At 36.5% G+C, this 17,640-nt stretch overlaps 1 protein-coding gene across 6 annotated transcripts in view; it reads right to left on the bottom strand.

Annotated features, from left to right (window-relative positions):
- The window catches only part of LOC103723014 (glutathione gamma-glutamylcysteinyltransferase 1-like), a 40,328-nt gene that overhangs the window by 6,957 nt on the left and 15,731 nt on the right, over nt 1-17,640 (bottom strand). For 5 of the 6 annotated variants that reach the window (XM_008813797.4, XM_039119462.1, XM_039119461.1 and 2 more), the window contains 3 exons: nt 1,617-1,668; nt 1,027-1,254; nt 435-944 (listed from right to left, as the gene is read on the bottom strand). In XM_008813797.4, the coding sequence (XP_008812019.1) occupies nt 435-944; nt 1,027-1,254; nt 1,617-1,668 (790 nt within the window). The remainder of the gene's footprint in view (nt 1-434; nt 945-1,026; nt 1,255-1,616; nt 1,669-17,640) is intronic. The other variant, XM_026799938.2, reaches the window with a different exon arrangement.

Here is a 17,640-nt window from a genome sequence, read left to right on the forward strand (position 1 = left end):
AGTGTTCAGGCTCAGCTCATTTATGAGACAAGCATCAAATGCTATTTGAGATTGGGTTATCTCCTAAACAAATGAGCTTGATCAAGCTTGTTATTAGGCCAGCGCCGAGCAATTCATTGACAGCATGGTTCATTTGCAGCCTATATCTGATCAATTAGTCAAAAACACAATTTTTAAGAATCTAAATAGCAGTATATAAAGTCTCCTAACAGAGGGGAAGAAAACATATAAAGCCAAGAAGTTCTAATGAGTACGAGATTGGCTCCATATAATGCAAGAAAAAATGGAACCATCTTGTGTAAAGTTGATATGTAAGGAACTGGAGGACTGTAACTGCCAGCCTTTTGGGTTGAACTAGTGAAAAGATTCGCTCGTGTGTTGTGTCTGTGTGGGTGCGTGTGCTTGGGTGGAGAAGGCAGAGCAGAATGACCAACCTCTTCTTGAAGAATATCTGGAAGATTCTCAGTTGAAAAAAAATCTTGAATTTTGGCCAGCAGTCTCTCATCTTTAATACCCAGCCATGTATGATAAGGCAAGGCCAGTAACAGCACCGTTAAAAGATCATTGGTTGTTGGATGAATTTCAGTTGAGTTGTGCAGACCAGAGCCGGAAGAACTTGAATTTGCCAGTGATATTGGAACCAGCACATCTAGTAGTTGCTCTCTGCCACCTGATACCACTTTGCCTGAGACAAGAGTCATAGGCAGGTCTTCCTTTGCCCTCAAGGATTCAATACTTGTTCCTCTACAGCATAACTCTTGGTTTGCTCCATCTCTGCTGTTTAATAACTCTGCCCCCTGACAATAGACACTTGCAGCAATCTCAGGTAAGGAATCTTTGTCACACACAGATGGTTCATTTCTGCAACATGAGCCCCCAGAAAATGACCACTCTGTCACAAATTTAAAAAGTTTGGTCTCACGAACTTCTTGCAGTACCCTTTCCTGAAATACAATGATCTTGATGAACTTTCAGGAAAAACAAAATTAATGAGTAGGAAAATGTAGGAATTGAACAAATCAAGACCTTAATAGCAAGCCTGCCTTTCTCCTCTACACTCAAGCTTGATCCATCTTCCTCTCGTCTCCGAACTTCAGCAATCCATGCAACAAAATCTCCAGCATTTGCAGGTAGATGTTGAAATAAAAGAGAAAGAACCTGAGGAACAGTTTTAAGATCCTCTGACTGTAAAAGAAGAGGCACATCATCTACGAAGTATTTTGCAGTGCTTAACCAGCTCTCTTGTCTGCAATTCTGCATAATATCCAAAACTTAACAGCAGAATCTTTCACTCTACAATATTACAGACCAGGTAATTATTCTTAATTATTTCAAGAGTACAAAATTTTTAATCATTCAATGCAGTAGAATGCATGATTCACGTAGGGAACATGCAACAGCACCCGCGGTGCAGCCACCAGCGGTAAATTAGTGCTCTGGATTAAAATCCATCAAGTAGGATAGCACAAAGACAAATGTCTGCCCTATCATTAGATTATTTGCTGAAATATTAAATACCATATCAACATATTACACAGAAAAACAAAAATCAGGTGGCACCATACGCAGTCATATTAAAAATTGCTAAAGTAAATGAAACCTAGAAAGATCATTACCAAAGTATACAGCAGAGATGGTGCTTCCTGAGGTCTTGAAATAAGCATGTACCTGCAAAAGGACAAACTGATAAAGTCTCGACAAGTTGATATAACAGCAATTGAAACACGTGTTAGGAACCTCATGCATAAAGATACCCCAGATGTACATAACAGGGGCACAGCAAGCTTGTTATGGGCCAACATAAAATATTGCATGTGCAGGGAGTATCAATAGTCAACCAAGAAGATTCGATTAAACAATTCAAGGGTCAAACCTATTATGCATTCTTGTTAACAAAATTTAGATAATAACAAAGGAAACAGTAATGTAGCAACAATTATTTCAGAAAAATTTTAAATATTCTTTCCAAATTCTGTTTTTATTTGACAGACCTTGTTCACGATTTCTCCCCTTTACAAACACATCAGCGCAATCTGTTACAATCTGCTCACTAAAACACATCAGCGCAATCTGTTACAATCTGTTACAATCTAAGGCCATATCTGTCATAGCACAGTACTCCACCTCAACACCTAAACAAGATGCAATAGCATGTTTGTTGGCCCTTCAAGAGATGAGGGAATCACCTAAGAATACATAATAGCCAGTGTAGCATCGCTCATTCATTGGTATCAAAATATGCAAGGAATTGAAGAATAAACTCAGAGTGACAGTGTTGTTGAAGTAACCGAAAAGATAAAGAACAGCATCATAATGAGCTGTTTGAGGCATAGCGGTAAAAACTAGATGACCACACTAACCTTTTTTCTTTTTTGTTGGTTGGGCAGGGGGGTGGGCGGATGGGATGAGAAACTAGACTTCGAACCAGCTAAAAGTACCATGAACAGTTAGCCAAAGGCTTGCCTAAAGAAAATTAAATAATGAGTTCCTCTCATAACGTGTGAAGTATGTAACAAGAAGAAAAAAGAATGCCTTTCTACTTTGGTAAAGTATGCAACAAATTGAATGAAAGAACAAGAATTCAAAAAGAAGAATAGGAAATTCATATTTTATCATTCTAATTTGAAATTTGAAATTCAAACTCTCTCAAAATTTATGACAACGGTTTATCACAGAAAACATGTTTAGAACTTGAATACTCCTTGAGTTCAGCTTTTCATGTAGCTCTTTGGTGAATCTGAATCTTCAAATTTTGCCTTTCCTTTTCTATACTCCCCCCTGAAACTACATTAATGGCCTAACTGCAGGTCTAGTTTTTTGCATGAACCATGCAAGATATTATGATGCACAGGTTTGGGAAAAATCTGCAAGTCATCATTGAGAGGGGACAAAACAAGTGATAAGCAACCAAAGAGCCAACTTCTCATAGATGTAATAGTTAATATTTCAATGCCTTTGGTCGAGCATAGAACATTGGAACCACTGTCATTACAAAACTGTCAAGTTGTCACAAAATATTGTAGAAGGCTTGAGTTGAGAAATACAAATGTTGCCAAAGCACAAGAAATCCAAGTGAGTTCAGTAATTGTGGAAGCCTTTGTGTGATGTTCTGCCTCCAGCTAGACCAATCAATAGTGGGCTGTTTCTTGGCACACATGAGATGCCATTTAAGCAAGAAACACATAGTAGAATGATGAGTGGACAAACACCCAATCCAATCAACATCAGAAAAGGTAAAGAGAAAAGGCTGATTTTAGCAAGAATTCATAGAACAAGACGGAGAGTACCATTGGTGTATCGAAGAATATGCTTGACTGTTTTGAAGTAACCAATTGCAGAATTGGGCATGAATTGGAAGTGCCATAATATTAGAAAAAACTGGGCAAATCACGACCGAGCGCACCAACCATACTCCAATACGGAGTGTCATCTAGATCTGGAGCCCCATTACTTGTGGTCCTCATTGATTTTGTCACCATCAATGTGGCAACTCGCTCACAAGATTGCATATAAACACAACTCAGAATATCATAAACATAGTCAATTTGGAGAAAAAAAGTCCACCTAGAGTGTAGTGGAACTCTATCCCAAGAAAGAAATCCAATGGCCCAAGTCCTTCATAGAAAACATCTATCACGAAGTTCAAATTAGATCATTAAGAGGAGATGGAGTACAACCGGACATAATAATTTCATTGCTTAACAATAGAATAATAATGTTGTGGCCAAGATGTTTGGATACAAACTGAGAAGAGTCTCCCATGTTGCAATAAAGACAATACCCAAGAACGAATGAGCTAAATTGGTCAAACCAAACTCTAGGCACCTGTTTAAGCTCATATAAGGCTCACTGAAGTTGGCACACATGTGGATAGGTTTGGATCTAGAAGCCTCGTGTTTGATGCATAGATACTGGATCTACAACATGCCCATGTAAAAAAGGCATTCTTGACATATAACTGCCAGACGGACCATCCTTTGACAACTGCTATAGTGAGGACAGCCCAAATACTAGTCAGAATTACCATTGAGCAAAAGGTCACTCGACTGCATTTTGTTATATCTTTGGGCCACAAGTCTTGCCTCCAAACATTCCAATGCAGCATCAGACTGAATCCAGGTTTTCAAAACCCCATGGCAACCAACCACATTCATGTATGATATTATGAGGAACCAAGACCCAAGCATTATTGGTAGCTAAGCAATAATCTCCTCAGGCATGGCTAATTTCCAACCCATGTGTTTCAAGGCACTTTGGTACCTATGGCCCAGTAGGAATGGTAGATGTTGAACGAGATTGGTGTGAGTGAGATTGGTGTGCAAGAGTCCTAGTTTTGTTAGGATCTATTTTTTTATTTTCATTTGGAAAGTTGGATGTAGCAAAATTTTATAATGATTAGGAGTCTTTTATACAGTCAACCTACATGAAAAGAGTCCTAGGGTCCTAACAAATAATCTAAGAGACCTTTCTTGGATAGCAAGCAAGGTTTTTAACTGTTACAAAGTCTATAAACATGGGCCTCATGTAAAGTGACTAATTTATGAAGACAACTGAGCTATTTTGTGTGGAAGAAGTTTTTGCCAGGTTCAGCCCTCGCTCCCTTCTCTCTCTCCCCCCTTGCTCTCTATCTATTGTTCTCTTAATCTATATCTTTTTTTCTATTTTTGCTACAATATACTCTATTACTCTGCTAATTTTCTTATGCCTAAGACTTGAATACTTCTGATTTTCTACAGTGTATAACTTAATCATCCCACTTCCAGTGGATTGAGTTCATGGCAGGATTCAATGTGACATAACATTCAAGGAGCAAGCAACTAATGCAGCCATAGGCATCGCAAACTGAGATTTTAAGACTGACTTCACATGAGAAAATATCATCCACCACATTAGAACAATCATGAATTGATATGATAGAACCAAAAGGTAAATGGAGCTGAGGGGCTGGGTGAAATGAGGAGTTAAACATTATCACATTGGAGGAAGTAAGGGACCAACTCAGGACGAATATGTGAAGGTGATATGAAACAAATATTCTATTTGTTTCACTAGATATATATTGCAAGGTAAATGTGTGCTTAAACTTGTCCCACAACAAAATGCAGGGAAATTCAAATGTTGAACCATGTATGCACAAACCAATCAAACAGAATTAGGTGTACATGATCATCTATGGGGATAACCAAGCCACTGGATCTTTTACAAAGTCCATATATGAGGACTTTGGAGAACGTTTTAATGAAGCACTGGATCTTGAGAGGGAAATAAATGTTTTAGATGATACAGAGGCAGATGATATGCCAGTCCACCTTGAAGGGGCAGATAAAACATTGTTCTCACTTCTATTGTGAGATCCATGCATGCCACAGGAAAAGGAGCTGTCATTTTAATGCTTTACTAATTACTACTGAGTTGATTACCATAGTATAAGCTGCAGGAGCCATCCAAGAAACCAAAGCTAACAATATAGTGAAGCGTTATGCCAAAAGGGTCTGACAGAAAGATGCATCTATTATGGGGAGGAGGTGCAAGGGCATTCATTTTCAGATCCTTGCCAAGTGAAGGGCATGGATTTAGTAGTACATGACCTCCAACTACAATGACTGATTGTCCCATGTGATGGCCTTCTAGTCATGCTCCATACTTTCTGATGATAGTAATGTTTAAATAGTATGTGTTGAAGCAAGGTCTGCTTAACCGTGTCGAACTAGTTAATTCAGAGCGTGTACCAAACTGGACCAATTGTTTACCGGCATGATTTATTCCATTGGCTCGAAACAGAAGCCCTACCATGTGTTCGACTCCTACGGAGGGGGATGGAGGAGGAGAGAGAGAGGGAGGGAGGGAGAGGAAGAAAGGGAAGGAGGAAAGGAGGGAGAGGGATGAGGAGGAGAGAGAGAGGACTTGAAGCCCTCATCAATAGGGTTACCCCTGTTTCATTTTGAAATAAGAAATTATTTCGAATTGATATTATTAAATGGTTAAGCCTTACCTCACATTCGAGCTCCTACAGAGGGAGAGGGAGGAGAGAGGAAGAGAGGAAAGGAGGGAGGGAGGGAGCGAGCAAGAGGGAGAGGGCTAAGAGGGAGGAAAGGAGAGAGAGGGAAAGTGAGTCAACGAACCATTTGCTGATTTTAATTCGAAATCATAAAAAAAAAAGGATTCCCTATTTCAAAATGAAACAAGGGCAACCCATCAATGAGGGTTGTCGAGGCTTCTCACTCGGCCTCTCTTTCTCCCCCTCCCTCTCCCTCTCTCTTCCTCTCTCTCTTTCTCTCTCTTCCCATCCCTCTCCAGCTCTCCCTATGTCGGTATGCCCCAAAACGGTATGGTACAGATCCATAATATGCCGAAACGGTTGTTAGCTAGTAACCCCGCCAGTACCGATTCAAGGAACCTTGGGTTGAAGTAAATTCTCTCAAGAGAATGTTGCTTTGTAAGAGCATGTGGATGTTCTTTTAAACTTACATGCATTTGTATGGGTTAACTCCAGAATATTTCTAAAATTTTACTTTGGATTTTATGATGCTCTTGTAGGCAATCATTTTGACAAACATTTGATGTTTTAGACATTTCATATATATAGCCGAACTCATAAATATTAGTCAATTTATATATGCTTATGTTAGATATATGCTGGTTATGATGGTATTTGATGGCCATTGGGCTTATATGGTAATGTTTTGTGGCCGTATTCCTTGGGTTCTCTTGGCTTGTCTCTTAAGTTAATTATATTTTGGGCCTACAGTCTTGTTGTTCAGTATGTACAGTCCTGCGCAGGTCCTTATCAGTCAAGGAGCCTCTTATATTCAGATTATATAATTATTACTGCTTTCTAGTGTTATGATGAGCATACTATTTTGACTATATGACAGATGTATAATTTGTCCACAATAGTTGTGATGCTAGCTTTAGCTCCAAGTGACTTGGGCTTGCCTCTGGTATTTCTTATAATATCATATTCTTATGATTTAGTTGACAGGCTTATTTGTGTTCTGGCCTTTTTATTATTGAAAAAGCTTCTTACCTGTCTAATTGTCTAGCTTAAACTGCAGGTGCATGGATTATTTGGAATAAATGCTTCATTGAGAGAACCTCTTACTGCCCAAGTTTTTTATTTATTTGGAATGATGTTCTAAGTCATTGGACTATGATGCTGATTTACGTTTGTGGTGGACCCACTGGATTTATAGTGATGGTGGGTTGCTGCTGTTCTGACAATTTATTTCTTCATTTGAAGCTTTGAGCAAGCTGCTACAATATTATGTTGTTGGCTGTGGCTGTAACATGTCTCATGAACTGCTTTAAATGGGTTTATATGAGACTGGAAATATAAATTGTGTTATAATGAAACTATTATGTCTCAGAATATGAATGTTTATAAGTCTCATGTTCCATTTGTCTCATAAATCATGATTTGTTATGTATTTTAACCACAAGATCGTTTATACCCCGATGTTCTTCATCACATAGTACAACAGATTTTTACAATTGGTTTCAAGCTATATTCAACATATCTAGTATTAGAAGTCATGATGTTGCATCAGCTATAATTTCTTCATGCAAAAATATGCTTTTGAAGATAGAAGGATGGTGAAAGAGAAAACGTGGGGATCATGATTGGGGCTCGGAAGTAAGGGATCAGCCGCTGGAATCAAGCCCATATAGCGAAGGATCGGATCAAGGTACGCGGTACCGATTGTACCGATGTACCGGTGGGCATCGGTACCGATACGGTACTGAACCAAACCAAGCCGAATCGGTACTGTATCGATGGGGCTAAAAGCCAAAAAAAAAAATTTGGAGCCGGTACGGACTGGTCGGTATGGGTCGGTACCGATTCGGTACGCGCCGGTACCGGACCGGTACGCGCCGGTACCGGACCGGTACGCGCCGGTACCGGACCGGTACGCGCCGGTACCGGTCGGTACGGTTCGGTACTGAAATATATAGGGTGCGTACCGGTCGGTACGGTTCGGTACCGAAATATGTAGCTGTACCATACCGGTAGGGTCCGGTACCGGTATGTACCGGCCGGTACCGATCCGTACCGACCGGTACGACAGACCATGGATCGGATAGTGTTGGTTTTCTTGTAGTTGTTATCTTAAGATATGTTAGATCCAAGGAGGACAACCCCCCAGCCGCCCATCCCCCCCCCCACCAAAAAAAAAAAAAAAACATCGCCCCACACTTTTTGTTGAGAAGGACATCTTTGGATCACAGGATTTTGGGGGTAAGGCAGGAAATCCCCCTCCTTGTATGACTTCTTTTGTGGATTAATAAAATTTTTGATGAGAAGACTTCCTGCCTTTTCCGGTGTTTATTTTCAACAGGCTTATTAAGATGAATTATATAAATTCATCGCTTCTAGTTTGTTTGCATTCCATGACCCATAATTTATTGGTGATCTGCAAATAAATATAATCAGATTTTAAGGATTGTCTCTATATAAAGGAATTGGCAATATATGTTTAGAATATAATAAATATCAAAAATGAAAATTTATTTGGTTATATAAATTTATCAAGTTATAAAATAACTAAACAGTTGTATGTAGATTAATTAAGCTATAACGACAGACTGCATATGGTGACCAAGGATTGCTACACCATCCTAGATGGTCGTTCAGGCATACTAAACCAGATCGTCGGAACCAAAACAGTTTGACTACTCAATTTAATCTCAGCTAAGAACCAACCTGAACTAGGGTGAACTATTTTGTTCCACCTAATTTCAAGTCATTTCTAGTTGTCTGGATCAAACCAGGCACTTTGGTGGTTCGGTGGTTTATAACTTGAGTAGCAAGTCACCACTCCTCCCAATCCTTCTCCCCACTCTCCTGATCTTCCTCACCTCTCTCCCGATCCTCCTCTCCCTCCCCCATCTTCCCTCTCCCCTCTCTCACGATCATCCTCACCTCTGGCAAGTCACAACCCCTTAGGGTTTCATCGCCACTGCCGACAATGATGAACACGGAGCCACCGAGACAACATCGACATTGGAGGTCCGTCGTCCCTCCCTTCCTCCATCTCCCACCCCCCCCCCCTCCTTTCACCTTCTCCCTTTCCCCCACTCTCTCTCCCTCCCCCTAATTCCAGTTTGACTCAAGTCAGCACAGTATGTAGCAATACCATACTAAACCAGTAGCTGGCTGATACTTATCCATAGCCTTGATGAAGACTAGTTTTGATGCAACTGTAATGCTTAGGCTACACAAGGTGTGAGCTTATCACAAAGATGCAACCAAATACCAATAGTTCTCCAAAACAAACAATGGAACTATTGGAATTGCAGTCCAACACCATATGAATTACAAAACAAATAGAGCAAACCTTGTTGCCCAGTAGATACAACCCAAGAGGGGGGGTGAATTGGGTCTTATAAAACTTTTAAGCTACTTCTAACACTTTTCAATTAATTATGCTAAGTTGTATAGTTGCACAGTGGAATTTAAACTTAGCAATAGGTTGATTTATCGAATGAGACTTGATTAAGTAAATTTAATATGCTTGCAACTAAAGGATGCGCGGATAAGAGTTAAGCATGCAATTTATCTAGGTAAGTAAGTGAGCAAGATAGACAATGACAAAAAGCATCACAAACACAACAAACATATAGTGGTTCGGTGCACCCCAGCACCTACATCCACTCCCCAAGACCTCTTGGGAATTTCACTATAATCCTACAGATTACAGCCGGTTGTTTTACAAGCTCACAACCCAACTTGTTGTTTTACGAGCGCACAACGAACTCGGTCGGTTTTCCCAGGCTCACCGACTAGAACCACCCCGATTGTTTTTCCGGGATCACAATCAAACCCTTACACCGTTGGTTTCAACCTAGGCTCACCAACAAACCTCTCACCGTTGGTTTTCCCTTTGGCTCACCAACAAACCTTAACCCCTTGATTCAATCCCTTGATTGAATCAAGTTACAAGATATTAAAAACAAAGTTTAAAACAAATCAAAGCTTCTTAAACAAGCAAATATAACAATATAAACAAAATAGTGTAAAGAGAAGCCCTCAACCGAGTTTTGAAGATGAAGGAGCTCGGCTTCTTCTTTACTTCACCCTCTTCTGATTTGGCACGAAGTAGAGGATCACCGAGGCAGCACACGGATGAAGAGGAAGCTTTGGAATTCACTTGGATGCTCTTCTTCTCTCTATTTCACTTTGAATGGCCCTTTTTGTGCTTATGGGAGATTTCCCTTGTAATCTCTTTCCTAAATGTTTTCTCCCACTTCCATAACTTCTCCCCTAGCTCTCCTCTTGTTTTTATAGCTTTTGATGGCGTGGAAACAAGATTATAGCCGTTAGAGACAAAAATAGAGCCGTTGGACACAGTCTGCACTTCCTGACAATATTACCGTTGGGATCGGAGTCGACTCGCGCGATCAGGAGTCGACTCGTCTGTTGCAGGAGTCGACTCGTGCTTTACTGGAGACGACTCGGCCACTGTTCCAAATTTGAATTATTGTGCATCCTCGACTGGGAGTCGACTCGACTTAACCCGGAGTCGACTCGCCAACATCTGGAACTGACTTGGCTTTTTCGGAGTCGGCTCATCCCATGAATTCAGAGGACATATTTTCTGATTTTCTTCCTCGAGTCGACTCGGATTCTCTTGGAGTCGACTCGGCTCTCAGAGCCCGAAAACTGATCCTCTGTATTTTGGGTCGCGCTGCCTTGGAGTCGACTCGAACTGTCTTGGAGTCGACTCGCCTCTCTGAGACGAAAATACCGTCTTCTGTCTTTGGGGTTGCGCTGCCTCGGAGTCGACTCGGATTTTGCGGGAGTCGACTCGGATTTTGCGGGAGTCGACTCGGCTCTCAGTGTCCGAAAGTTGCTCTCTGACTTTTGCTTTGTATCACACTGGGAGTCGACTCTCGCTTCCTTTGGAGTCGACCTGCCAACCATCGGAGTCGACTCGAGTTCCTCCGGAGTCGACTCGGCTCTCAGGGTCCAAAATAACTTCTCTGTCTTTCTGTCTGTGACTCCCTGGAGTCGACTCGTACTACCCTGGAGTCGACTCGGCAAGCATCGGAGTCGACTCGCGCTCTTCAGGAGTCGACTCGTTGACAGGTTCTGAGATGAATCTTTCTGTCCGGCTGTCTGTTGCTCCTTGGAGTCGACTCGGAACTGTAGGAGTCGACTCGAGTGCCTTTCCTTTGAATTTTTCTTAAAACTTGCTCTTCTAAATTGAAGCCTTTGAACTTGAATCTTGGGCCAATGAGGTGTGGCTTTCTTCTAACTTTTCTTGAGAGCTTTGGAGGCCTTCTTGTGTTCTTCCAGCTTGCTATGTTCCTTGCAAAATGAATATTTTTCTCCTTGCAACACAAACATTAGTATTTATACTTCAAGGTTTTTGTGATCATCAAAATCAATCTTTAAATCAATCTTTGGGTCATCAGTCTCCCCCTTTTTGATGATGACAAAACTTGGAGTATATGCAATATAAAATATATTGTGTTCTAGAAGTAATACATAGCTAAGTTGCATGAAGTAGAAAACATATATATTTAAAAACATACTTCATGATAATGCTTTAGATTTAATCAGCTTAACACAATCAACATATTTCAATTTAAGCTGAGTTGGTGTTCAATGCAAAACACAAAGCATTATGAGCATATACTTAGATATTTCTCCCCCTTTTTGACAACATCAAAAAGATAGTGAAACATTAAGCACAAAGATAAGAATACTCAAATATTTCTTTTTCTTATTGTACTCTGATTTGCATGTCAAATTATTGCAAGGATATGAATCATAAAACTCAATGCAATAATATTAGAATCAGATTAATGAGCATAGATCAGAGCCAATTAAGATAATTTCAGAGCAGAACACATCGAATGTGATTTCAAGAAGTTTTCTAGTTTGATACCACAGATAGTTTTCTAATCAAGTATAGGTGGAATCTTCCTTAGGTTAATACAAGAAGTACCACAAATGATATTCAAGGAAACACATGAGTGGAAATCTAACCTCTCTTTAATAAGTATGAAAGCTTGTTCATTTAAGACCTTTTGCCCAATCTATTAAGTATTTTATCAACATGAGAGCAATTTAATTGATTTTCAGAATAAAAGATCAAAACTTATATATTTGAAAGACATATCATCATGTTGGATCATTAATTCTTAATGACTTCAAGGTTCTTTTATGATAATAAGAGCATTGGGGCACAAATACCAAAATATGAATTCATGCAATTTATGATATATCTTAGAGCATACATAAAATTCAAAGCTTTGAAGGTTCTTATAAAGACTTTAATCCTTTAAAAAGGAAACACATTTTGGTACATATAATAATGAATTGGCATAAAAATTGAAGTTCTAGAGAACAAGCCAATAAGAACTCATCAGTAAATTCCAAAAATTGGTTTTCTAAGAGATACTCAAGAAAATTCAACACATTATTCTCCCCCTTTTTCATTAAGTTAGAGGCTCTTAAGATCAACTGTTTGAATTGCAATTTGGTTCATGATTTATACATAAGATATATTAACCAAATAATAAGCCTCAAGGTGTATCATAAAGATTTTCAGATTTAAATTTCAGATGATACATATTGGAGAGCATTAGGATCACTTTTCGTTTAGTATGCTTTCTCTCTCCTTTAGTTATAGATTTATGCGATTAAGTTCCATAAGATCTCTCCTTTTGAGATTTTCTTTCTCCCCCTCAATTGATCATTCCATTTAAGAGTTTAAAATTTGAAGATAATGTTCAATAAAATTGTCAATCTCAAAAAAAAATATATTTTCTATAAGTTTCAGCTTATTTTCATAAGACTCAATGTTTGAGATAAGACAACCTTTATAGAACTCATCACAAGGTATAAACTTATTATATAATTAAGGCAAGTCTTGCAATATAAGGAGGTTCATCAAAATCAATCCATAAAAATCAAGGTATGAGATACTGAATATCTAAAGCTCCCCCTCAAAAGATGCATTCTTCTTTAATCATTCTTTTCTATGATATCGAGAATGTAGAGTGATCTAGAATTATTCAAAATTTATAGCAATCACTCTTTTTAATCTTTCAAGAACAAGTTATGCTTTCTCTTAATCTTTGAGAAAATGTACTGAAATATTAATCAGAAAATGATTCATTTGAAGCTCAAATTCTTTTAAAAGCATTTACATTTTCTTTCTTTTAAGAATCATTTGAGTGAGCTGAAATGTTTCTAGACTTAAGATCATTCACTCTCTTAATAATATATATATATATATATATATTGATGGAAGTCTTTAATAATGTAGGAGAGAAAAACATATAGATGATCATTGAAGTATATATATTTATAGAACTCAATTTCTTAATTATAGTTTTTCAGCAATGTATACATGAAGCACAATAAATCTTTTTAATATCAAAATAAAATCATATATTTAAAAATATTTGTTTGCAATTAAGATCATTGAAAGACACATCATTTAGACCAATATTGGTACACTCTAAAGATAAGTAATGATATGTTTCGGATGCGTATCGGAGCAATCAACCAAGGCATCAAGATTTTAAGTAAATTAATTCTGTTTTTCTTACATTAAGATTTTATTTAGCAATCATATTGAGTTTAAGCTTTTATATAAAATCAGATTCAAAAGATTTTCAATAGAGACTTTCAAAGTCATAATTTGAGATATGTATCTTCCACATTGTAGCTCATCTTAAATCATTATGATTGAAGGCACATATTTCAATAACATTAGAGCACTTTCAGAATCTTTGTATTTAATGTTGAGTTTCGATACAAAATGGAGGATATTTTAACAAGTATTAGGATATTATGTATCCAAGTTAGGCAAGTAGAAAGATAGATCAAGATCAATTCTTTTCAAATAAACTCCCCCTGTTTAAGTATTATCTTGCAATGATTTCATCCTTAAAGTGTGTTTTCAAGTGATTAATAAATTTGACTTGATTCTTCTTATATAATTTCATTAACTTTGTCTTTCATTTTTACTTTCTTATGCTTTATACTCTATTTGCTCCCTATCCGGTGGAGTTGGGAAGGGGCACGAGGTACTACCACTAGCCTCCCTCTTGTGCCGTCCCTAATATGCCCTACACCGAATAGTTGGATCAAATAGTGCCGGGTACTACCACTAGCCTCCCCATTGGCACCATTCCTATGATGAGCAATATAGAAAGGTTAAAATGTTTACTTCAAATTCTCCCTGTTTAAGTGTAATTAATTATGGATTTTATTCCTTCCAAATGTGCCAAATATATTATGCTTGTTTTGCTTTTCCTTAAGATTGAAGTATTTGCCTTTTACTTAGATCTTTACTTCTCTTGAATAATGTTCATTTTCTTTTCTTTATCTCTCTTTCATTTTGTTATTCTCAAGTAATTTACATGAAAGAGCAGAATAAAGAAATATTCAAATGTATCATATAGAGGTATATCATGCAAACAACATTTTTATTATGCCCAAGAATTCGTAGCTTCTCACAAGTCATTTTAAATCAAAAATTTTAAGCATAAACTTGTGTAGTTCATGGTTATGACATAGGCAAAGATATATTTTAGTTTGGGCAAACCATGAAACAATTTCTAAAAGCATAAGTCAATCAATACATATATATAGACATGATATCAAGGAATTAATAATTAAAGATTTTAACCATGCCATACTAAGATTTAAGTTATTGACTTTGCTCAATTAATTTATGAGAGAGGTATCTAGAATTACCAATCCATTCTGCATTCTTCAGTCATATACCTACTAGATTTCTTATGTATGAACTTTTGGCTGAAGAAGGTCCTCTCTCTTGTTTGCATGAGAATGTTTATTGTATCTTACGTGGAGATATCCTTCAAGTTGAAATCTCTCATTTTCTTGCTCAAGGATCCTGCAAGCTCCTTTTCTTCCTTGAAAGAAAGTTATTAGTTTCTTCAAGATACAAAACATTCATCCACCATATCTTTAACTAGATGACTCGATATAAGATATGATACTAGTTGAATGTTGAGTCACTTTACTCAAGAGATTTCCTAAGTATAAGCAAGCACATATCACTTGAACTAAAGAGATGGTTTCATTAACCAATATGGTTCAAGTACAAGCATGTGAGACAATAGAAGGATTTATCAAGATCAAATCAATTTCTTATTTTCAACATCAATTTAGCTTAGATTCTATTTGCTTAAGATAATTATCAATAAGACATGTTAGCTAAGTTTTAATCAACTTATCTTAAATGGTTGTTTCTATCAAAATTCAGATTATGATTTATTTGTTATCAATAAAATATGATTCATTAAAGTTAGATTGAAGTCTTGCATAAGGGCACATAATGATCACACAATCTGGTCTATTAGGTATATGATAAAATAATTATTCTATCATGCTTTTGATGCTTGTTCCAAATTACAAATTGCTTTATCATATTTGTAATGAATGTTTTCAAATAAGGTGGTTATTTTACATAGATCTGAAATAATCACATAGAAGTGCATTCTACACATTCATTTGACAGAATATAAAGCTCATAAAGCAATCAAATGATAATGGTGATCTTTACTTCTAATCATGCAAGAATTTCATCAAGATTTATTTCATCTTTTCTTGATTTAGTCTTTTAGTAGTTATCAATTTTTCTTCATTAAGTGCATTTCTGAAAAACTCAATTTGGTTCTGATTATTAACAAGTTTTCAGATTGTTATATGTAAAAGATTAACCATATACATATATAATTTGATTTTAGTATTTTGATAATAAATCATTAGTCTCATAAAGAATAAACTGAATTGATATTTCTTCAACTAGAATCTTTTCATTGAATATTCTATACGCATTGCTTGATGAATGATATCCAAGGATAGAAATATCTTTATCAGATTTGGCATTATTTTCAAAAGACCATATCAAGCATATCATAAGCTACTGAAAAATATGAAAGATATGCAATGGTTCATTTTTCATTTTTCAGAAGATCAAAAGGAGTTTTCATCAAAAATAGATCTAATAGAAATCATATGTATGACAAGCAGTGATGATAGCTTTTAAAAATCATTTAAGTAGATGACTATCATACACAATTGTCTTTTTCATTTCTTCAAGAATTCTATGAACCCTATTTTACTTAAGGTGTCCTTGGTGCTGAAATAATTAATTTCTGTATAAACTTTATCAGGATTTTGGTTTTCAACACTGTGTCATGATACTCTTCACAGTTTGGAAACCTTTTTCATTTGAAACACTTTTACAGGATTTAGCAAATACAGAAAATACTTCAGTTTTATTTGCCAAGAACAAATCCAATGTAAGCTTTTGAAAACTCAGTGATGGAAACATCTTTAGATTTAGAAATTGATTCTTGTTTGTTTCCTTAGTTAACATGCATAGCAAACTTTGACCTTTCAGAAGATACTCTAAGTAAGCCAATGCCAAAGTCTTTTGAAATTAAATCCATACTCGCATGAGTTGATATTATATGCCAAAGATGGTTTCTTTAATCTTGGTATTTATAGTGCAATATTCAAAGGCATACCAAGTACACATTTTCATATCTATGATCAATAAACAATAATGCCATGGATAAAAGCTCTCAATCAAGCATATAGAGAATTCATAGAGTTATTCTTAATAAATTGATTAATCATCTAGCAACTTATCCAACAATAAGTAAAGTATAATATAGAAAGATGGAGAAATTTGAAGTTATTTCTTCTATTTTAATTATTTTTCTTGATTACATTTAAGTTTTATTCTTTAATATATGTCTAGAGCACCCAATGTCCAATTTAACATCTTTTGTTGGAGCCTTGAGTGCTAGACACACCTGCAGAAAATATTTAGATTTTCAACTTAGGAACCCAAGCTCTTTTGGGTCCTTGCAGGTTAGCTATTATTGTTCCTTTTGGAACCCATATTTTCTTAATAGCTATTTTGTCCATAGGCTTGCAGATTTTTGGACTACAAGAAGTGTATTTCTGCATCTTCTTATTAAATTTAACAAACATGGATTTAACATCAGTGGTAGATAATCCTTCAGTTTTCTGTTTTTGCCTTTTAGGTTTATTAAATTTGTAATGTACAGATTTAGGAACAGAAGAGATTTTGCATAACCTTTGTTCCTGTTTATCAGCATTATAAGAATCTATTTTAAAATGATTAGAAACTGTTTTAACAAACATATTCTTGAAAGATTTTTGGGTGTACCAAGGTTGACATCCCAATCCAATATTATCAAATTCAGCTCTTTGATTATTTATCATTAGATTCAACTTTTCAGAGCTCAAAGTAAATCTTTCAACAACAGGTTTTAATTTGTCAACTTCTTTAGTTAATCTTTTGTTATCTTCGGAAAGCAATTCATTATTTTTCTTAAGTTTATCATGGCTTTCAGTGAGAAGTTGGTTTTTCTGATTTAGTTCTTGATTTTCTTTAATTAAGATTTCAGTTTTACTAGTTAGTTTCAGTTTTTCATCTATTAGAATTTGATTTTCATTCTTCAAGTTCTTGTTCTTACAAACAAGTTTCTTATATTCTAAATACAAATCAGAAAAGGCATCGTGAAGTTCATCAAATGTAAAATTGCTTTCAGTTTCAGCATGTACCTCATGTGCCATGAAACATGAATTTGCAATATGATACTGCTCTTCTTCTACAC

Source organism: Phoenix dactylifera, unplaced genomic scaffold (assembly GCF_009389715.1).
Source record: "Phoenix dactylifera cultivar Barhee BC4 unplaced genomic scaffold, palm_55x_up_171113_PBpolish2nd_filt_p 000555F, whole genome shotgun sequence".
Taxonomy (NCBI): domain Eukaryota; kingdom Viridiplantae; phylum Streptophyta; class Magnoliopsida; order Arecales; family Arecaceae; genus Phoenix; species Phoenix dactylifera.